At 37.7% G+C, this 25,035-nt stretch overlaps 1 protein-coding gene across 5 annotated transcripts in view; it reads left to right on the plus strand.

Annotated features, from left to right (window-relative positions):
• The window catches only part of LOC126377730 (transcription factor EB), a 146,019-nt gene that overhangs the window by 103,210 nt on the left and 17,774 nt on the right, over positions 1–25,035 (plus strand). For 4 of the 5 annotated variants that reach the window (XM_050025535.1, XM_050025533.1, XM_050025534.1 and 1 more), the window contains exon 2: positions 6,808–7,092. The exons of the other annotated variant lie outside the window; for it this stretch is intronic. In XM_050025535.1, the coding sequence (XP_049881492.1) occupies positions 7,037–7,092 (56 nt within the window). In that variant the 5' untranslated portion in view covers positions 6,808–7,036. The remainder of the gene's footprint in view (positions 1–6,807; positions 7,093–25,035) is intronic. 5 annotated transcript variants of the gene reach the window in all.

The following is a 25,035-nucleotide window of genomic DNA, read 5'->3' on the forward strand; positions in this document are numbered from 1 at the left end:
CCTGCAAATAACATTATTGCGGTAGTGCATTCATCATTGGTTGTGTTAAGCTTATTAAAATATTATTATTATGGTAAAAAAATTGCAAATCTTCCTTCCCTATTTAGTTCGTGTTTTGCTGTTGCGCGGTGTAGTCGTTTTGTGTGTAAAATAATAAAATGTACTCTGCCAACCCCTTCGTGGATACAGGCGTGAAGCACACATTGGTGATATCAATTATCTAAAGCTACTTCGCTCAAAGTTCTGCAGCTTCTCAACCTGTACAGCCGAGAAAAAGTAGCTGTAAGAAAAACTTCAGCACAGGGTCCTTAGACGTGTCTAAGTTTTTAAAAAATATATAAAATGTTAGCTACAGAGTGGGTTCCTGCAAGTGCTGTTAGACGTCAGGGAAGGCCACGGAAAAGATGGCGCGACGAGTTAGACCGCTTCTCGAAACGGTGGCGCGAGCAAGCTGGGGACAGGGAGGAGTGGAAGAAGGGAAGAGAGGCCTTTGCCCTGCAGTGGGACATTGAGGGCTATTCATAATAATAATAATATAAAATGTTGTTATACAGTGAGCGACTGTCCAGGCTACGTTCACCAAAAACAATATAGATGGCGTTGTCCAGCTTTACCGTGATAATTACCTGTTTTCTCATTACTCGGGTACATAATTATTTCAAAATACAATGTAATGGCAGAAGCATAATAAATCATTGTTGCTTGATATTTGGATCACATTGGCCCCGATTCCTGCAGACACAGCCTAATTTTATTTTAAGTTATATCCGTCATTTTCATATCCGTCGAAAAGGAAAGGGACGGATGATTCACAGCTCTTAATTTTAGGAAGAATGAGTAAATGAATGAATAACCCGGGCGAATCAAAAGGTACGTCGCTGGTATGCAATCCGTGTGACGTGCTGTCTACTTAACTGTGTCGGGTTATTGACGGATGTAAAATTTTTAGACGGTTTAGATTTGTGCTTAAAATTGACGTGTGTTCCATAAATTTTATGCTTGTCGATTACCCGTCCCTTTCCTTTTCGGCGGATAAGAAAATGACAGATATAACTTAAAATAAAATTGGTATTTACAGGAATTAGCACCATTATGTATACAATTATGTTTGCTTCTCTTTATTTTGATCAGAATAACAATTGGGGAGGATGTGTGTGCTTTGTGTAATAAAAAGTGTCACCATTTATACCTAAAAACAAAGGTAAAAGATGCGTATGTCTGTTATCCATGAAATTAGTAGGTTAAAGAAAAATCTCACAACGCCATCTATATTAATTAAAGCACATAATAACGGGTTCTTACCGCGTTTAAATGGGGAGACTCCCGATATTTCGACACTGTTGCAAGTGCCATGATCACGGGATGACTGATGAGATTGGAGTGGAGTAGGTAGATCCATAATTTTCTACGGGCAGACATATCTGTCTACCCTCTTTCTTTGCCGCTTGTTTATGTTTTTGATATCGGAATGTTCGGAACCATCTATATTGTTTTTGAAGAACTTACCCTGGACATCATTGGCAGATTGTGTATTAATCGGAGAATTCGTGATATCTCGTTCGCTGAATTCGACTTTGTGAGTTTGAATTGATGTTTGTATCTTAGATAGTTGATATCATCATGTGGTTTCCACGATTTGTGCCCGGTTAATATCAATAGGGTCTCTGTTACGTAGGACATAAAGGCTCAGTGCTTAATGAAAAAAATGTTAATGCAATTTATTAATTCAGTGATTTTTTAAATCAAGTGTAAAGCCTATTTATTTAAATTGTGAAACTTTTTTGTTCAAAAGTTCTTGTTTGTGATTTGTGTGGTAAATAATTATTAAAAGCTTGTTTCGTAAGTAGTAGTACTACCAACCAAAGTAAGTAATAACAGTTAAATTAGGTATTGTAATTGGCAGCCCTAAGACGCCACACACACAGTTGCGCGTGTTGATAATGTCAATGTGTAGTGTCTGTGAAAAACGAGGTTGTTTGTATGAAGTGTCCGGGGTGTGCTAATACTACGTATAGAACGGCAACTCTTCGCCCCCCACCAGCAGCTGAACTAGGTTTACCTCACCCCCTCGGTCTTACTTTAGTCTCCAATCGTATGGGCGTCGGAGGTCACACACACAGATGCGCGTGTACGATAACGTCAATGTGTAGTGTCTGTAAAACGAGGTGTTTTGTATGAAGTGTTCGGGATGTGGTTTACAACATTACAGTACCTATCATCAATATTAGGTTATTTTCTACTAGCGACCCGCCCCAGCTTCGCTCGGGTGCAATGCTGAGGAAAAAAAATGAAATTATTCACGCCATCACATTGAAAACCTCGAAAATAACAGTATTTCTCCACTATTTGATGGATGTTGATTGCTTCTATGCTGTTCTGGGAGCAAATAAAAAACATAGAAAACGTTCAGCTGCTTGTCTTCCCGGGCATGTCGTAAAAACCGACAGAGGGATTGTGTCCTCTAACATGATGGACTAATGTTATGGGCGATAGGCTGATCCCTTATCACCATAAGGTTCATCATATCCAGCTTACGACATCGTATCAACAGTGGCTGCAAGTTGTCTTTGATTACTTGTGGCTCTGTCCACCCCATTAGGGATTACGGGCGTGAGTTTATGTGTGTATGTATGTTGATGGATGTTATTATACATATAAACCTTCCTCTTGAATCACTCTATCTATTAAAAAAAACCGCATCAAAATCCGTTGCGTAGTTTTAAAGATTTAAGCGTACATACAGATATAGGGACAGAAAAAGCGACTTTGTTTTATACTATGTAGTGATAGACTAGATTAAGTATAACAATGAACACGTGACCACTCTATTATAATCCCTCTTTACGTGTGAAAGTGTACACAATTACTTACTTAGCACGTGCGCATGCGTCTATTAGGTTACTGCTGTGTTAGATACTACTGATTATTAAATATTTACATAACATAAGTTCACGACTACATCCCGATGGGGGTAGTCAGAGGTACATCCATCGTAAGATGAACTGAGTACCCAACAACCGATGTATGTGCCTCTGCCTAGCCCAAGTAGAAAGAGAATTATTTATTCGGCAAAAAATACATAAACAAACAATAAATCACAATTACAAAAAAAAATAGAATAATGAGTGTAAGATGATTCCGTGCTTCGGAGGACACGTTAAGCCGTTGGTCCCGGCTATTAGCCGTGAAAACACCTCCACCAACCCGCAGTGGAGCAGCGTGGTGGAGTATGCTCCATACCGATATTGAGGGGAGGCTTGTGCCCAGCAGTGGGACGTATATAGGCTGTTTATGTTTTTTATCTTTACAAAAAAAATGTATCTGCAAAAATATCTCATAATACCACGTATAGAACGGCAACTCTCCGCTCCCCACCAGCGGCTGAGCTAGGTTTACCTCACCCCCTCGGTCTTACTTTAGTCTTCAACCGTACGGGCGTCAGACGTCACACACACAGATGCGCGTGTACGATAACGTCAATGTGTGGTGTCTGTGTAAAACGAGGTGTTTTGGGTATGGCACAGAGCTCTAGATGTTCGGAGTCCTAGTCAGAATTTTTCGACTCATTTTTTTTTCTTATATTGTCATGACAGGTGGTTATTCATGTTAGGTCACTGACCGTACATGATTGCATTACCATCGTCATTTTCATGACGTCAAGCCGTTTACCCAGTCACCTCATTTTTGAGCGCGTTTTTATCGATTTGGGGAAAAAATCGTGCATATTCATTCTACATGATTGATTTAATCTGATTCCAACGCGACACTAATCAAATTGATAAAATAAAAATACAAAAACATTGACGTTTTGATCGATCGACGTTCTATAAAGGAAATAATGTTATCGCGGTTACGTGATACGAATAAAATTGATATATTCTTTGTATTTGCTTTTTTAGGATCTGTTTCTAGGGGGCTTGTGTCGTGGCATAAAGAACACAGTAACTCTTCGCCCCGCACTAATTCGAATCGAGCGCTTACCTCACCCCCTCTGGGTCTTACTTTAGTCAAACCCCGGACACTTCATACAAACGATCTCGTTTTACACAGACACCACACATTATCTCCCTAGCATTATCCCGTCTTTCACAGATACCACTAACCTAACCTGAACATTTGACAGGTCCGGGTGTTTACAGAAGCGACACAACGAATACAGGTTAGGTCACATACCCCCGAAAAATGCATTTCTCGGGAATGTTAGCGTTCTCGCAATGTTTTTCAAAACCGCTGAGCACTTAATAATCATTATGATCCAAACATGAATTCGAAAACAAATTCGACAATCATTGGTTTAGGCCTGTGCTGGATTCGAACCTGCGACCTTAAAGTGAGGGGCAAGCGTAACCAACTGGGCTACCACGGTTCTCAACCCACAAGCCTGACAGAACGCCTCAATGAGAGTTGACCTTTGCGTCTCTTCTACATCCAGCGCATCGACCGACATCATTAAATCGACAAATGTTCTATTAGATTTAATTATATTTATACAAATCATTTACAGAGTACTAATTCCCTATAGAACAAGTAATAATATTGGTAGTGGAAATAGACAATACGTTATCAATACTAAAGAATGGTTTCATTGACTTCGTCGGCAACTTTAATAACGCATCTCTATTAAAACGTACTGAAATGTCCACTATATCTGTTTATTCAGTGCAACAACGTACCAATTTAACCCTTAAACAGCCGGTTGAATATCACAATTAGACTCATCTAAAAGCGTGTCCACTTTGTCGAAATGTCCTTGATTTCAATATAATAGTTTTGACTTTGACACAACTATACTAACACGGTATTCGGGATCCAGTAATCCACATAAATGTTTGCTGTAACATTTACTATCTGCCGTGTAACTCTTTAGTATATCGTGACAGTCGTTTTGTTTGGCTTTATCATCAAACGTGAGATACTCTGCAGTTGCTTCAAGGTCATTTGATGAGGTCTCTTTACCGTTTGTAAGTTCTCATTCCTTCTTATGCACCCTGATGCTAACTCATTCAGCGCTTATCGCTATCGACCCACTAAGGTCGTCTAAATTCTCTCAATTATAATCCTCTCATGACATCCTGAGTCGTTTGCGTCTAACCGGGCATCTTCAGGTCTGTTGTCTTAAATTTTGAACCGTCAGCGTTCCCCATTTGTCAGCTCTTTTAAATTCTAAATTCCTTTTTATAGCTTACAAGAGTGGCCATGAATGTCCTTTCCAGAGTCATTCAGATTTGGCTCTGGTTTGAAATGGCAGTAGAAGCATGAAAGCAGAATTAATGCCGCAGAAATGAGGTCGTTGAGAGGCATCTGCGGTGTTAAATTGAGTGATAGAGTGAGAAACAGTGTGATAAGAAAGAGAAGTGGTGTAAAAGATGATATAGTGACTAAGATTGAGAAGGGAATGTTAAGTTGGTTTAGATACATAGAGCGGATGAAGGATAATAGGATTACGAAAGCAGTATATAAAGAGAAGGTTGGTGGTAGAGCTAGTAGAGGAAGACCTAGAAGAACGTATATTGACCAAATTGGAGATGTTCTTAGAAGAGGTTCAGTACGATCTACTCTGAACCGGCGTGCGTGTATGAAACGATTGCTGAATGTAGAGGAAGCAAGAGAAGTAGTGTCAGAATCGAAGCGAATGGAATTCCATTGTCTTTGCTTACTCCGGCGTGAGTTTATGTATGTGTATAACTTGCCCTAATATTTTGTTTACTTGTTAATTCTACTGGAGTCTTATCCACTTACATAACGTCTGGATATTACGTCGGTACAGGATTAAGATATCGTGATTGATGTTTGCAATCTAAATTAATATGAACGCGAGGATGTGTGTTATCTGGCGACATATTAACGTGAATTCCATATTTTTGATGATTGACAGGTTCCATTTAGAGTACTATGCTATGTTATGTAACATATACAATAATATAAACTCACCACTATATCCCAATTGAGGCAGTAGACTCACATCTATCGTAAGATAAACGAAGTACCCACACCTCACCGAGCTTTTTGTTAGACCAACGTGATAGTTGGAGAGCCGTATCGCCATCTATAATGGTCGAGGTAACTGTGTTAGTGAAAACTGCATTTAAGATAAATAACTCATTGATGCAAGTCCGGTACCAGGGTTCGAATCGAATCAAGGTCTGAGGAGCAAGCCGGTCAATAGTTGTTAATTAAAATTTACCGAATTGGCGAAATTTTCCGTCGTGACTTTTCCTGAATTTGTGTTTGAATATATCTTCTTAAAACGTGAACGAAATAGGTTAAACATCCAGACACTAGTAACAGTTACCAAACATGTTGGGCGACGGATTTACCTTATCAAAACAGACATGCACACCATTTATTTAATGACGACATAATTACCTCAAAATACTCCTAGTTGACGTTACCTAAATATTTGACGTCTTTCCCGTTTCACTACGGCACACTATCAGTGATAGCGTTATCATAATCTTGACTATCAGTTGTCATGTATCATCGTCCATCATGACTTTTGACGTGATTTCGAAGTGATTCTCCAACGTGTGCCATTTTGATAAACACTGTCGTCAAGACATCTTGTCTCTCCTTTTACTTACATAACCTCGTTACGTAATTTTGCTCAACCTTCTTATTTAAGTTAGCCTTTTATTACGGCTTCTTCAATAACTTTTGTTACCGCATTTCGAGTAACAAATTGTTCACTCGCAGCATTACCTATTCAATTAGCAATTAGTTATAGTTTATCATTAATTACAAAAACATCAATCACATTATCTTAATCCTTTGTTACGTCGACGTTACTAACAATATCTATTCCCGCAGTGAACTAAACAGTACAAATAAAAGTGATATAAAAATAAAAGTGAGAAGTGGAACAACAGTATTAATGGACATAAGTGATAAAATGTGTATTAAGGTGATAGTTTAAGATGGAGGTGATGATATCAGTGAGGTGACAGATGTTACAGCCCCAGGGCTGGCTGAAGACTTAAACATTCCGTTATTCAAAATTGTGAGCCAGGGCCCGAATCAAGTGAAGGATCAGTGCAAAATGACCAAGGGCCCTCGAAAAGTGAAGCTAGTCATTGTAGTCAACAATAAGAAAGAGTAAGTATTCATGCTTCTACACACAATGCCTTACACACATAATTCTATGCATACATAACATAATAAAATAACATAAACAGCCTATATACGTCCTACTGCCGCGCCGGGCACAGACCTCCCCTCAGTCAACCGGAGGGGGTATGGAGCATTGTCCACCACGCTGCTCCACGTTGAGTGGAGGTATTTGAGCTAATAGCAGAATCATCTTACTTTTTCGGACAATCAGGCACACACACACACACACTGATATCCATACACACTAATTAATAATAATTATTACTACTATAATTATATAATAATACTGACTGTATTAGTTTGAAAAGAATAAATATTATTATTAAATCATTGTTACTAACAACCTGGGTCCAAGTTACCTGTAATAAAAAATATTTTATTTTTATTTTTTTTATTAAAGATGCAAATGCACTAATAATCGGTATATTACTTTCCGTTGTTACAATAGCTGACATAAACATTACTAGAATTTTTAAGACATGATATCTATTAATGATAGCAATTATAGTAGCGCATGTTGTAGTTTCATCGACTGAAAACCTTGAGTTTGTAGACATTTCTATAAAGCGATAACGTTTCGACTAATTTAGCCACAGTGCATAACCCAATAAGATAGCCTATTTCTTAAAAACCCTATTGTCCTATGCAAATATTCATATCAATAATTCAGAGCATGATGCTTATTATAATAAATATTTCATACATTTATTCTAGCTCTGACTCAATACCTCTTAGATTCCAAATTCATGTTATCACAGATATTTAATTTATAAAGAGAAGGGATCGCTGGATGCATGGTATAAGAAAACCAGGTATGCTCAAAACTGACAGCTAACATTTCAAGGTTAGCCCAGCTGATGTCATCCCGCCCTGCATTGCCATTTCGTAATAAATAAATTCCCTACGACCAATGTTTTTATATTTATGTTGCAAGGAAATTTTGAACTTTTAGTAAAAGATTTACTTACAGTTTTAATATTTTTTATATATGTAAGTACAAGTAATAGTAATTAAATGCATTAGTCAGTAATTCTCTTAATTTTTCGTCCTTGGAATGTCGGAGATACCAATTTAATGGTAACACTTACGTCATTAAAGGGCTAGCAATAGCGGCTTGTCGTAGGATAGAGCATACCTGGTCTTCTTATACCATGGCTGGATGGGTTACAAAGATAATTTGGTTCTGCAGTTTCTACTCTCAACAAAAAGAAAAAATGTTTCATGAGTGGATAGATAATTTGCGTATATTGTATAATTATAACTTAATATCTTTATGTAAAAAAGCTGTTATATTAATAATAAATTATATTTGCCATCTTCAGCATCACACTCTACCTCAAGAATTTCTATTACAATATTTACACTGCTAAACTTAAATATATTTTCTTCAATGTAATATACGTTACTATTTGCTTTACAAATCTTTACAATGTTGTCTACAGAATGTATGTCTGTAATTACGTGTTTTTCTTTTTAAGTATCTTTTTTATCATCACGTTTTGTAAGAATCATTTATTTGTGGAACTGGTTTTAAATGGAAATGAAACATAGAACAGCCTCCTTTTCGTAAGCCATCCGAGCATTCCTTTTTCAATTCTCTTCAATACATTTTCTTTCACACGACAACTCTTCCATATCACACTCGCTGACTATTAAGTTGTTATATTTACCCTTGTTATATGAAAAAAAAAGCTAACAAAAATTAGTCTGTGTCATGGCAAAGTATACTGTTCCTTACGATTTACAATCCCATTATTCGGATTATTGTTAATTAGGATTATGGGCTTATATTATATTTCAATTACGGTCTTTATAATTGCCTTAAATACTTCATTTGTAGCTTGATGATATATAGTTTTTATTTAAGAATCTTAAATGTTTCCATACACTTTTGGCACAGTCATCGTATCCATGTTAGGCTGAGAGTTTTTATGGATTTCATAATTATAATCACAATTTCAGTACAGATACTTTGACTAGAGACTTTGTGATCCCTAGTTTGGTTAGGACATTACAGGCCGATCACCTGATTGTCCAAAAAGTAAAAAGATCCGTGCTTCGGAAGGCACGTTAAGCCGTTGATCCCGGTTATTACTTACTTATGTAAGTACGTAGTCGTTACGTGAGTCTTGTCAGGGGCCTGTGGCGACTCAGTAATAACCCTGACACCAGGGTTGATGGGGTTGGTAATTCACTTCACAATCCACACGACAGAAGTACAGATAAGGTCGATTTCTGTTTTGTTAATCCATCCAGTGACATTGCGAGCCGATGACGTCAACAGAATTTTTCAAATTACCTAAACAAACATCGGCCTTCTCTGTTCTGTGATAGTGATTATAATTCCGTGTAGAACTGAAAAAAGCGCGTACGATGCGGAAGAACGAAGCTATTCATCTAAAAAAGTAATGTTGCAATTAGACATCTGCGCATATAAAAGTAAGTGCGCAATGCAAACAAATGTCAATTATCAATACATATTCCTTTTTTAGATTGATTGCTTCGATGTGGCCCTTTAACCCTCCTGTTTCCAACAGTAGTACGAATATCAAGAGCAGCCAGCGGCTGTAGGTTGTCTTCTTGATGTACTGGAGCTCTACCCACTCTATTAAGGACAACATGCGTGTCTTTATGTTTATCATCGTCCATTATTCCGTTTTTCACAGGGTCCGCTTACCTAACCTGAAGATGTTACGGGTCCGGTTTTTTATAGAACGACTGTCTGACTATCCATCACATCCCTCCGAAATGCAATTCTCGGGAATGTGGGTTTCCTCACTACGTTTTTTTTCACCGTGTGTGACTTAATGTTATGTATACTACCCAACAGGGTCCAGTCACCCAACAGGGTCCACATAATATCAGCGTCGTGGTACACGCCGCGACTTGTGCTGAGTGAGGCCCTTTTATCTCAGGACGTCCACCACCAGTACCACCACCTTATGATCATTTCGACAAACATCCGTCTTGCTTTTTGTACTAAAACAGTGGAAATTGGATATGATGTTGTTGTCTTTTTTTTGTGTGTGGCATCCTTTTATAATAAACTATTTCTATTCTATTCTATACTTGAATATGTACTTTTCCTCGATAACCTTCGCCTTTTCTTCATCGTCACTCTGTAAGTGAGTGATTTAATGTTACTTAAGACCGTCTAAATTACCTCGCGTGCATGAAACCCAGTGTTGCCAGCGAATATATAAAAACTTTAATTAAATGAAACAAGTCACCTTGCATTATCTCAAACGGATGCGGGCGATTTTCTACCTATTACCTCATATAATTAAGATGATTTTGCGATAGTATTTGCATATAATACGTTCCATTCATAAGTCCATTCATACTTTGCTCTCGTGTATGTTGTATTTTTATCTTATTAATTGCTTGTTTTTAGTCCTTCTGTTTCCTGGTTGGTCGGTTCAGTTGTCTTGCGAAATTGGGTTATAATATTTAACATACTTTATAATAACCTTAACTATCTATATTAAGGTGTTATGACGAGGAATAGTTTTTAAGAAGACCACATTGAAGCAATTCATCCAAAACTGGATCTTGAGTCCAACGCTCAATTACTGATTATTATTGAGTAGCCAAATGCCCCTCACATGGCTCATGTAACGACTACTTACTTACTTCAGTCAGTAGTAGCCGGGACCAACGGCTTCATGCGCCTTCAAAATCGCGGATCATCTTACTTACGCAATCTGGTGATCAGCCTGTAATGTCCTAACCTAGGGATCAGAAAGTAGTTTTTTTGTTATGTCCCCACCGGGATTCGAACCCGCGACCTCCGGATCGTGAGTCCAACGCTCAATCGCTGGCCACGTAGGTCTTATGAATGCTCACAAACTAAATTACATTTTTCTTATCCATTCAGTTATTCCTCAAGTTCAGATTTGTCAAGTATTGTAATCAAAGTGTCATTAAGATTACTGCATTTCCGTTGACTAGACTCAGGATCTTCTCACGATGCACTTATAGGAATTCTATTTCTATTTTCATTGTTTTTTTTCATAGTATCTTATATGATCCGAACCTAATATTACGCTGTCATCAAGTCTATTGTTGTTGAGTTCATTGTAATCCTTGATTTCTCAAAATTGTGCTTAAGATGGTTACTTGATCGCTTTAACTTGACATAAGTTTATTCCATATTAATGAACAGGACTTAATCTGTGCTAAAATGAGCATTATCAAATGACATGAAACACGTTCTGCTGTTTACGATATAGAAATAGACAATATAATTCCGAAACAACAAACTCTTAACCTACCCAAGCTACCCAAATGTAAGAAAAATACCAAGAAACCTAAAATAAATGTCATTATCAATGGCAACAATGAATGAATGACGTAAAATTTTAAAGACTTATTACCAACAAAAACAAACAAACCTAATATACCAAATCCCACGAAAACAGTTGACAAACAAAACACAACCTGACAAAAACTGCAATCATTACACAAAATCGTTAAAACAAACACGTTTGTCGAACGAAATCGCACTTAATTTTTTTGCGTTTTGGATTCTTTATGCCAATTTTCCACCATTGAGCTGAACACGGAAGTAGGCTGATGGCCACGAGGTGACTCTCACGGCGATTTGCAATGTCCTTGGATGAAGGAAGAGTGTTATTTGACGCGCGAATGGAAGGTCAAAGGAGTTGGTGCAAGATATGGAAGGAGGCTATAGAATTAAAACACATAATAACGGGTTCTTACCGCGTTTAAATCAGGGATATGAGACATCAGCCATCCCGTGATCATGGCACTTGCAACAGTGTCGAAATATCGGGAGTCTCATATCCCGGTAAGAACCCTTAATTATGTGTTTAATTATGATAATAACCGAAATATAAAATCTACACTAACTTACTCTTCTTCTGGTGCATTAGGGTTGAAAATAAAACCGTTCCTAAACATTAATTCATTTCGCTTTCTCCGTGCCTAATCACTCTGAAAACTACTATGAATGAATAGGCATTTACTAAAGCGTATGCTACCTTAAGAGTCTCTTCTACTTCTATGTTTTGATCAAACGCAAAGCTTAATTATTAACATAATTTAAAAAAAGTAATTAGACGTCAACATACGGGCTGTCTTTGATGTGAAATCCTGATAAACCCTAAGTTGAAAAATGATCAGTATTAACACCACTAAAATGGTCATTTAATCCGTGCTACTTACTGATGTAAGGTAGTAGTTTTAAAAAAAATAGTATTTACACGAGGGGCCTGTGGCGGCTAAGTAGTAACCCTGACACCAGGGTTGATGGGATTGGTAATCCACCTCACAACCCACACGTTAGAAGATGAAGAAGACAAAAAGGTGTGATAAATATTCCTACTATAGCCGTTGGTCCCAGCTATTAGCCGTAAACACCTCCACTAACCCGCAGTGGAGCAGCGTGGTGGGGTATGGATAACAGCAGGTTTATTGAGGGGAGACATGTGCCCAGAAATGAAACGTATATAGGCTGTTTAATTTTATGTTTGTTATGGAGACCACTGCTCTATTTTTCCCTAAAAAAGCAGCATGGCAAATGCTAGACCGACAAGAGCGTGGCTCTTAAATCAATGATATATTCAAATCACTGGTGCTGTACTTCACCAGGTTGCTTCTCACAGAAGACTTAGATGTATTCATCGTATCTGCTGTCTTCAACCAGATTACAAATTCCAGTAACTTTCAGATTCAGATTCTTTATTTGCATTGAACGTAGGTACATAAAATTGGTGTTACAGGTTTAGGTTACAGTTAGTTCTCTACGTTCCACCTACAAATAGGTATACCAATATTTAAATAATGTTTATAATTAAATGTAAAAGCACATATGAAAATTACAGAAAAAAATAGTCATTTGAGTTTAAATTAGATACTTACTTACATAGCAAACTTCAGTAATAATTAGGTATTCGTGAATTCTCTTACATCATATATACATTTATCAACTTCTTACTTACTACTACTATTCTTACCGTTTAACCTTGACCAAAATCTGAGTCATCAATTTAAATTAACGTTTCGCGTGCTCTCATTAATCGTGGATGAATTCCAAACGTTACACGCTAGTCTTTCATCGCTCAATCCACACCATTAGCGGGTTAATTGGAATAACCTCATCTGTGAGAATTGTAACGGAGGACAGATTTTCGTATGGCATACATTCATTCATAGCTTCTTGCTGTAGGATCTTATGTTGTACATTCATCTTTAGAACCATGATCTTATAATCACAATTGTCAAAATAGTGCTAATAGGCTAGGTTCCAACTTGTCAAATCAGTTACTTTTTTCTTCTTCTTCTCTCGTATGGAAGAAAGATGATCCATGCTTCGGAAGGCGCGTTAAGCCGTTGGTCCTTGTTACTACTTACTAATGTATCGTATCGTCGCGTCCAAGCCGTGTACGGCGACGGCGACTCCTAAATCCCAGGTCGATGTTATGATAGGCTCTAATGTGGCTAGTAAAACCGAACTTTGATTTGAAGGTTCGGCCACATGGCGCACAGAATAACTGGCCAGCAGAATTAAACTTATAGGTGTAGGACGGCTTCCGTCGAGCCTTCCGTATTTGGCGTTTTACGTCAAGATCTTCTAAACGCTTCTTTTCGTACAGGCCCACGTTTTTGTGAACAGTGTAACGCCATTCCGGTCTACGACTTACTAATGTAAGTAAGTAGTCGTTACATGAGTCATGTCAGGGGCCTTTGGCGGCTCAATAATAACCCTGACACCAGGTTTATTAGGTTACCAGGGTTATATATTAGTGTGTGTAAGATTGCTATTAAAGGGAGGCTCAAACCCAGTGGCACATAAGTAGCTCCAATGAGTATGTATTGCAATGATAACATAATGATGCCAGTTTATTTTGGATTTGCTGTCATTACCTGCCATGATAATTATCATCGTGTTTTGATTGTTTCTGACTCATTGAAGCATTGCGACAATGTTGAATGATAATAATATAAGACGGAAGGTGATTATTGTCAATACAAATGAAATTAATACGCTTTATGACAACCTAGAAGACACAGAAAAAACGAACTAAAAAAAAATCGCTGTCTCATCGCTAACGGCTTCAGTGGTTGAGCGTTCTGCTCACGATCCGAAGGTCCCGGGTTTGAATCCCGTTGAGGACAAATCACTTTGTGATCCCTAGTCTGGTTAGGACATTGCAGGTTGATCACCTGATGGTCCAAAAGTAAGATAATCCGTGTTTCGGAAGGCACGTTAAGCCGTTGGTCCCGGTTACTACTTACTGATGTAAGTAAGTAGTCGTTACATGAACCATGTCAGGGGCCTTTGGCGGCTCAATAGTAATCCTAGTGGGTTGATGAGGTTGGTACTCCTTACAACCCACACGATGGAAGAGAAGAATGTAATGGGTGCAACAGTAAATAATCAGAAGACAAAAAACTTGTATTTCCTGTGTATGCAATAAAGTATTTGTAATGTTATCTTACTTGCTGCTTGTTGTAGGGTTGATGGGGTTGGTAATCCACCTCACAAGCCCTAGAAGAAGAAGACTTGCTGCAAACACTTTTTATAAAAAGTCCTAACATAGATGTAATGTGCCGTTCAGTGACAGATAATTTACAAAAAAAAATAAGAGAAATATATTTCTTGCATATAACTACGAAATTTAAAAATACATTTCAAAACCCATAAAAGTTGCAGCATTATGCAAGATTACAGTGCACAACAATGGCGACAGTGACGTTTGGGATGGTAACTGATGGTAATGATGGTCAGAATGGTGACTGTCCACACGGAAGCAGTGGCTTCCCGTCATTAAAGGTAATCATCAACGTGTGCTTGTCTGTATCGTGGGATGATTTGGCGTCATCGGATGATGATTTTAACCGATTTTTAAGTTGTTTGGTTTTTCAATGGTAAAGTAAACATTCTATATGTGATAGATAATCCCAATTAAAATCCCTTAGAATACCGAAATGTAAAAATGCGTTTTGTTTCTTTTTGGACGATTAATAAAAAAATATAAAAAGTTATTATTATGTCCGTCATTGTGAAGAATTGACTTAATAATTATTTGGTTAGAAAAAATAATATATAACAATAAAAACATCAAAAAAGCAGCATTAAATCCACCACAGGCTTCGTCAAAAAGAAACAAAAACAAGAATAATCCATAAATCCACAAAAATTTCGTCAAAATACAAACCGAAATCAAGAACAAGCTTCGTCATAGATGTCTTTTCATGGATTTTATATATTTTTTAAATCTTTACTAACTTCGTACATCTCTTTTCAATAGCATTACCATTAACTTTTATATATACATAAATATTAATGCAGAAGCAAAGTTATAACTCAATTTCTATTCACAAGTTATTATACTGAACATAATAATAAAAATACACTAAACAAATTCAGTTGAAATCACTAATCACGGCTATAAAAGATTTACACGTCAAGGTTTCAACTTCATGATTGATAACCGAATATCCAAAGTACAAATGAATGTATTAAAGTAATAGAGAATCCACGTGGAAGCGAACTATATTCAACGCAATAAAAAAAACAAACATAAAAAATACGAAAAATCGTGGGAAACCCTAAAATCTGATTGATTTTATAGCACATAATTCTGATAATCACTATAGGCATAATAATTTGTCGCAATGATATAATACCTACTGATAATTTTTATACGCATTAGGCGCCTCAATATCTTATCTCAAAGGCAAGGTATTTTAAGTCTAAAGGAAAAATACTAGCTGGTAGCGAAAGTAATCTATCCGATAAAACAGTATTTTGTTTTGTTTTATCTGCAGTCTAGACTCTACTAATAATGTAAGTTACTACATTTCGACCGTCCTAAAGTGAATAAGAGTCCTAATTTCACAATAAGAATTTCTGTACTGTTCTATCAATCTATCTACTCAGCCTGTATCCACCCACTGCTGGGTATAGGCCTCCTCTCTTTCACGCCATCCTTTCCGAAAGAAAAATTAAACGCGTTCAGATGCTTGTCTTCCAGGACGTGTCGTAAAACCCGAGGGTCCGAAGCCCAGGGGTCGAATCAAACTACTATATAGGCAATGGGTTTGATTACCTGTCAGTCCTGTTACCATACCATGTTAATGATTTCTTATCAAAAGTACGGGCAAGTTTTCTTATGTTGCACTGCTCAGCCCTTTAGGAATCACGAAAATGAGTTTGCATTTTTGTAGTCTAGACTAAAATGGTGGTGGTGGTGGTGTTAAAACAATGTAAAATGGTATAGGAACTAGTTACTATATTGAACACATTACATCGCAAAGTGTAGTGTGTAGTGAGTACTAGAAGTTTAGTTATTCGACAGACAATTACGTTACACACACAATAGATATTGACACATTTTTGGTTTGTAGTAAAACGTATTATAACAGTGAACTTGATTTCGTAAGTATTTTAGAAAATTATTTCATCATTGTCTAAATACTTTTCAAATATTGTATTCTTTGATTAACTAAACATTTTATAAAATAATGGACCTAATAATCGCCCTTGCGCTACATTATGACAGCGCTTTGTTAAGATTTTAAATAAATACTTAAATTAATACTCAATTTTAATAAAAACCGTCTTATTTTGCCCTTAATTATTTATTATTTGCTAGGTTTTTGTGTATATTATATTTTCTTCGTTAAATCGCTGTTGTGAATCCAGTCAAACGCTTTATTCAAGTCAAGTATCTTTCTCAGTTCAACACTTCTAATAATCGGTTTCAGTTCAATAAGTAAATTTTAATGAAACCTGTCTTCTTTAATTATCACACTTATGTTAATTGTCAGCTGCAAAGACGTATATTAGTTTTGTGTCATTCAGTTTTAAGTATGTCTTTGACAGGCTATTGTGTTCTACAAGTGGCTTGGAGGAAAATCATTTAAATGTATATTTTAAATTTGATTTTGAGATCGCTGTACACTTCGATTTGGAGTATGTTTGAGGAGTATGGTTAAAAGAGTTCACATTTTTTCGATCTTTCTTTCTTCTTACACTTCGAAATAGGCTTTTTATAAGATGACATGTCAATGGATATCAGTAGCTTCGATGTTGGACTGGAAGCGAATAAAAAACATAGAACACGTTCAGCTGTTTTCCCGGTCTTCCCGGGCATGTCATAACTTCGACCAAGAGATTCTGTCCTTTCTAACATGATGTACAATTAATATGGGCGATAGTCTGATTCCTTGTCACCATAAGGTTCATCATATCCATCTTACGACTGCGTATCGACAGTGGCTGCAAGTCTTTCATTGCTTGTGGCTCTGCCCACCCCTTTAGGAATCACGGGTGTGAATTTATGCATATATTTTATTGTTACTTAATATTCTCTCTGACCTAGTTATTAAATAACTTGTAATGTATACCCTCATTGATTTAAAAGATGTGTTGCTGTTGCAGTTTCTCATCACTTCTTCCCCTCAGCCATAACACCTTGCGAAATGTTACATTGGTCAAATAAAATTCAACAAGTTTATCCAAGATAATTACGTTGAATAAATCCTTCTTTCTGTTACGTACTAAGTCACGTTGGTCTAACAGAAATCTCGATGAAGTCTAGGTACTTAGTTCATCTCGCGATGGATGTATCTCTGATTACCCCAATTGCGATTTGATCGTGAGTTATGTTTCTTTTCCTTATACGTCTGACGTTAGTTTTTTTTTTGGGTATATAACACACTTTACATTTTATTCTTAATCTTACAAGAATACAAGAGTTACAAGTTAGTCAAAACAAAATATTAAACATTTTGTTCCACTATCCTTACCTTACAACTTCATCTAAATTGTATAATGAAACAGGTCTTATGAGCATCAACCAATTATATACTTATCACACTGTATTCTCATTCGGAAAGTACTTAACAAAAAAATACACACATCAATCTCTCTCACGCAAACAAAACATATTAGTAAGCGTATAACTATAACACGACGCGCAAGCTATATCGTATTGCCAAAGATACGAACAAACTACGGTAAGGGAATGTTTACATACGAGGGAGCAGAACTTTATAACCGACTACCGTCCGATATAAAACGTATTGACTCAGATCGATCATTTAAGGCCAAACTTTCCCATTATATAATACAAAATATTTATATTTAGAGCATTCTATAACTTTGTTTCTGTATAGCATCGTAAGCATGATTATTATTAAGTAAGTATTTCTTATGTAAGTGACTGTAAGTCTTTAATAAGAAATAAAGATTCTATAAACCTAATCTTAGTCTAAGCTACTCATTCATTCCGTTCTCTATTACCATTTCAGTTCCCGCTTATGTTATGTTAGGTACGGTCACGAGCATTAATATGTATACACTTTGGTACCATGTCACATTTACTTTTTTGACAAATGGAATTGTAAGTCTCACTAATTGTTAAATATGTTAGTGCGACAGAGTCCTAAAGTGGGTACATTATATTGCTCATGACTGTACTAGGTATACTATAGTTGTAATTATCTACGTACATAAGCATACAATCTGATAAAAGCCACGTAGATTAGACGTAACATGGCATAGTAACCTGAAGACTTCACTATGCTACGAGAGAAGAAGCGGAGATAATGTTCAAATAATAGTGTGACGTCACTAGCCTTGTGGCGCCGGCGCAGGTCGGTCGTCACGCGAGCCTGTACTAATACTATATAGTCATGTCTCTTATTATATACCTACGTAGAGTTGAAAGAGATTACGTCTGTTTTGATTTATAAAGTTATGCAGGGTGTTAGTGACATCGTAACGAAAACTTTGAGGGATGATTCAGACCATGATTCTGAGTTGATATCAAGTGGATTTTTCCGTCTCGTCGAATCACCGTTAAGCCGTTAGTCCCGGCTAATAGCCGTAAAAACACCTCCACACCAACCCGCAGTGGAGCAGCGTGGTGGAGTATGTTCCATACCCCCTCCGGTTGATTGAGGGGAGGCCTGTGCTCAGTAGTGGGACGTATATAGGCTGTTTATGTTATGTTATGTCTAAAATAGTAAAATCAACGCCCTTTAAACATGATATTTAATATTAGCGTTTCTAAGGTACGTCCATCGGAAGATGAACTAAGTACCCACACCCCATCGAGCTTTTAAAATGTCGTTTTATATCCCCACCGGGATTCGAACCCTTGAACCTTACGAGCATATGAACAGGTACAATAGTAAGTTCAATAAAATAAAAACGAAAGAATAACATAACATAAACTCACGACTGTATCCCAATTGGGGTAGTCAGATGACGAAGCCATCGCAAGATGAACTAAGTACCCACAACTCACCGAGCTATTAGACCAACGTGATAGGTGGCGAGCCGTATCGCCTTTAATGGTCGAGCCAACTGTGTTAGTGAAAAATACACCTTGCCGGTGCCGGGGTTCGAACCGCCATCACCGATTGAGAAGCATGCCGGAATACCACAGGACCGTGACAATACAATTCACGTGTAGACAATTGGAAAATAATATAATACACAACAATGCAGACATAAAAATACAGTAAATATTGAAGTTCACATTTCTTAGACAACAATGTTACGGATCCTTCAAGGTCATAAGAATAAGTGCCATCACATACTTCATAACACCGGTTTAATGCGGATTGGTATGGTAACTTGAACAGTGTTACAAAACGAAGAGCAAAAAAAAATATACGGTCGAATTGAGAACCTCCTCCTTTTTTGAAGTCGGTAAAAAGATGAACTAAGTTTCAAATCTCGTCCGTTTCACGATGTCCCGCGCCGCTACTGTCGCTGCGTCTACGCAGACAGACACCTCCTAATTTTACATTAAGTTATACATGTCATTTTCTTACCCACCGAAAAGGAAAGGGACGTATGACTGTCAGCTCTTAATTTTAGGAAGAATTACTTGGCATAATTATGAAAATCCATAATTTTATAAACCACAACTAGAAAAACCCATAATTATAAAATGTTGATGAAATGAATATTTATATGAATTGATTGTTAGTTTATATTATGAACAAACCAATATGACAAACATAGGAGAGCCATTTCAAAGGTATGTGTTTTAATTGTATGCTTTTTAATCCACCGGGATACGCGTGGGTACGAATCCCGGTGGGGGCATATCACATAAGTCACTTTGTGATCCCTAGTTTACATCAGTAAGTAATAACCGGGACTAAAGGCTTAACGTGACTTCCGAAGCACGGATCATCTTACTTTCGATGAAGGGTTGAGGTAAACCTAGCTCAGCCTCTGGTGGGCAGCAGAGAATTGCCGTTCTATACGTAGAGTAATTCTATATTCTATGCTTCTAAGCTGGACTGCGTTCAACTGCTTATTATCCCGGGCATGTCGTAAAACCCGACAGAGGCGTTGTGTCCTTTATAGCATGTTGACTATTACATCAGCTGATCATATGTCACCGTACGGCTTGTTATATTCATCTGAGAACTTGTGAAAAGTGGCTGCAAGTTATCTTATGATTACTAAAGGCTCTGCTCACCTCATAAGGGATTACGGTCAGGTTACCTATAATGTTCATTGACAAACAAATCACGGATATTTGTCACTAAAGCGGCCATCTTGCGCTAGTAAATAACACATTATGCGGTAATGAAAGACGTGGGGCGTCCAAATACCCTCTAGAGTGCTGGCACGCAAAATTGTTGGGCATTGATGAAGGAAGAGTTAGAGGAGCGAGTTGCTCTCTTACCCTCACACTCGCCGACCTAAAATAGAAGGCCCTTGGAGTGAACAGGAGTGGTGACTTATAGTAGAATAGGCTAGTTTCCAACTAGTCAAATCAGTTACTTTTTACTAAACGTTAAAACACGAAATTGCTATGGAATTTGTATGAAAAAGCAACCTGTGACGTCATAGAAAATTGACAAAATGTCGCATTTATTATTATTATTTTTACTTTATGGATGGGGGATGATAACCCCTAGCATTATAGTATTATCCCGCTTACCTAACCTGAAGATTTCTTCTTTTTTTTATTTAAAGTCATAAATAAAATGTTTTTTGTCACCTTTAGATATGTCTTTATTTAGTACTTAATCAAAATTTCATAATTTATCTTTGACCTGTTATGTCTGTAAATGCTTATGTGATGTGTTCCTTTTTTGGTTCGCTCTTGGCCCCAGATTTGCCCGAAGTCATTGACGAGGCCTAAGAATAAGCTCGCCCAGAAGGTGCCTGTGCACTCTGGCCTTGAAAGCACCCGGGTTATATGCATTCGGATATACAGAAGACGACAAAGAATACCACTCCCCTCGTTTCTTTTGTGTGCAGCATAGATTTATTGTATTGTATCTTATCTGTAGTAAGATGATCCGTGCTTCGGAAAGCACGTTAAGCCGTTGGTCCCGGTTGCTACTTACTGATGTAAGTAAGTAATCGTTACATGAACCATGTCAGGGGCCTTTGGCGGCTCAATAGTAACCTTGACACCAGGATTGATGAGGTTGGTACTCCACCTCACAACCCACACGATAGAAGAATATCTTATGCTTCGTCCTCTAATCCTACCCAGCTCTACAACCTCCATATTATTTAGGACGTGCCACAATAATTCGCAACATTGCAAAACAACTTATCGATTCTCTGTGCGTGCGGAGAAATGTCGAATTTTGAAAGTTACGCGACATGACTCGAAGGTCAATTGGTAAAACTTTAAAATCAACACAACAGGGGGGTTAAAATGGCCACATCGAAGCAATTCATCTAAAGAAGCAATATTGCTATTTGACATTTGTTTATGCGCTAATGTCGAATTCCAATATTGCTTTTTTAGATGAATTGCTTCAATGTGGCCATTTTAACCCCCCAGTTTAATTAAGTCGACTTTTGGCTTGTTATTGGGTAAAGTACACTTTTTTGTTGGACAACATACATACATTCACAAGCTCAATCCAGGGGCCTACGTCAAGTTGCAAAGGATTACGACAATCGACAGTGACAGTGGTAAAAATGGGACTATATTAGAACCCAAAGAAAAGATAAGGTGCAGGTCGTGTCGTATCGGGAGGTGAAGGTTTTGGCGGGAAGAAGAGAGGAATGGCGGTTACTCCACCGACAAGAGCGCAGCTCTTAAATAGAGAGAGAGATTAGAACCCATAATTAAAAATACCGAAATTGACTTTACCTAAGCATATCTATAATGTTCAAATGTATAAATTGCAAAAGTATATCTTTAATTTAAATAATTTATAATAGGATTGAAGGATAATAGGATTGCAAAAGCGGTATGTAAAGCGAAAGTTGATGGTAGGGCTGGCAGAGGAAGACCGAGAAGGACTTACGATGACCAAATTGGAGATGTTCTTAGAAAAGGTTCAATACGATCTACTCTGAACCGGCGTGCGTGTATGAAGCGGTTGATGAATGTGGAGGAAGCAAGAGAAGTGTGTCAGGATCGAAGCAAATGGAATTCTATAGTCTCTGCTTACCCCGGTGGGAAATAGGCGTGAGTTTATGTATGTATGTACATAAAGATCTCTTCTTATCGTGTGGGTTGTGAGGTGGAATACCAACCTCATCAACACTGGTGTCAGGATTATTAATGAGCCGCCGAAGGCCCCTGAGGTGACTCAAATAACGACTACGTACTTACACCAGTAAGCTCAATACTAACCCTGACACCAGGGTTGATGAGGTTGGTACTCCACCTCACAACCCACACGATCAGAAGAAGATCTAATAAAATAATATGTAGGCCAAGTACAAATAACGGTCTTTCAATTGGGCGACTTCAAGTACGTTATATCTTAACTATAGCAGATAAGAGTTATCATAGGAAAAGATCTCTTGATATCATACACATGTTTGATTGTTACATAGATCTCATACTGACACGAATGACATTGAGTGTGTTCGACGCGCATTTTGATTGATATGTTTCGGTTTTTTCTTTTCGTACGTTTGATGGGTTTGCGCTTGGCCCCAGACTTCTCTTCTTCTATCGTGTGGGTTGTTATTACCAACCTCATCAACCCTGGTGTCAAAATTACTATTGAGCCGCCAAAGGCCCCTGACTCATGTACCTAACGACTACGTACTTACATCAGTAAGTAGTAACCGTGACCAACGGCTTAACGTGCCTTCCGAAGCACGGATCGTCTTACTTTCGGACAATCAGGTGATCAGCCTGTAATGTCCTAATCAAACTAGGGATCACAAAGTGATTTTTGTAGTATGTCCCCATCGGGATTCGAACCCAGGACCTAAGGATCGTGAGCCCAACGATCAACCACTGGACCACAGAGGCCGTTACTCCCAAACTTCCCCGAAGGTATTGACGAGGCCTAAGATGGACCTTTTGCGTCTTTTTACTGCCACGAACGTACCCAAGCACATCAGATGAACCTATTATCCCGCTTTTCACATGATCCGCTTACCTAACCTGAAGATTTGACAGGTCCGGTTTTTTACAGAAGCGACTGTCTGACCTTCCAACTCGCGTAGGAAAAGCCAGCCCATACAAGTTAGGTCATATACCTCCGAAAATGCATTACTCGGGAATGTGGGTTTCCTCACGATGTTGGTGATCAGTTGAACCCATAGTAATCGAAATTTCTCGCACTGTCAATGGTACTAACACACCCATACACATTAAATGATCAAGTTATATCACACACAACTCGTATGTCTTGTCCGCTTGTTCATATTAGCGGTCAAGGCCCACTGGGTATGCGTGGCTCGGACACGCATACTTTTTATTACCCAGTCGCTACGACCTCTGTGGACCAATGCCTGAGCGTTGGGCTCACGTTCCGGTGGTCCTGGGTTCGATTTCTGGTGGGGATATATCACAAAAATTACTTTGTGGTCCCTAGTTTGGTAAGGACATTACAGGCTGATCACCTGATTGTCCGAAAGTAAGATGGTCCGCGCTTCGGAAGCCGTGTTAAGCCGTTGGTCCCGGTTACTACTTACTGATGTAAGTAAGTAGTCGATACATGAGACATGTCAGGGGCCTTTGGCGGCTCAATAGTAACCCTGACACCAGGGTTGATGAGGTTGGTACTCCGCCTCACAACCCACACGATAGAAGAAGAAGACCTAGTCGCTTTTGCCCGCGGCTTTGCTCGCATTAAATTTACCAATTTTTAGCTTCCTACCTTGACAAATGTGAAAAGTCCCATATAAAACACCCCCTCTTTGAAGAGATTTCAAAAAAAAATATGCACGATTATTTTTAGTCACAAATAATCCACAAATTCAAATTCAAAAATATCTTTATTCAGTAGGTAACATAGTTACACTTTGAATCGTCAATTTTACATAACGAACGTCTCATCCGCCTAAAACTACTGCAGCTTCTCACAACCTGTATAGCCGGGGAAAAGAAGCTGCAAGAAAAACCTCGGCACAGGGCCCTAGACGTTCTTTAAAAAAATAAAAATAAACATAAAACATAAAATATTGGTATACAATTGAGTAATTTAGCTGCCTAATATCAGTTCTCAGACAGTTAATCCCATGCATTCATATCTTCTAAATAATCACTAACTTTATAATAACCTTTTTTGTAAAGTTTTTGTTTAACTACTGTCTTAAAACAGTTGAAAGGCAAATTCTGAATGTCAATGGGAATCTTATTGTAAAAACGTATACATTGCCCCTTAAAAGATTTAGTAATCTTATGTAATCGACTGACTTGTAAAGCAAGTTTATTTTTATTCCTGGTATTAACAATGTGCCGATCGCTATTTTTTGCAAATAATCCTATATGTTTTTTTACATATATTAAGTTTTCAAAGATATATTGTGATGCCAAAGTTAAAATATTAATTTCTTTAAATTTATTTCTAAGTGACATCTTGGGTCCCAATTTGTAAATCGCCCGAATGGCTCGCTTTTGCAGAACAAAAATGCTGTTCATATCTGCAGCATGACCCCACAGCAAGATGCCGTACGACATTAGACTGTGGAAGTAGGCAAAATAAACTAAT

The sequence above is a fragment of the Pectinophora gossypiella genome, chromosome 24 (assembly GCF_024362695.1).
Source record: "Pectinophora gossypiella chromosome 24, ilPecGoss1.1, whole genome shotgun sequence".
Taxonomy (NCBI): domain Eukaryota; kingdom Metazoa; phylum Arthropoda; class Insecta; order Lepidoptera; family Gelechiidae; genus Pectinophora; species Pectinophora gossypiella.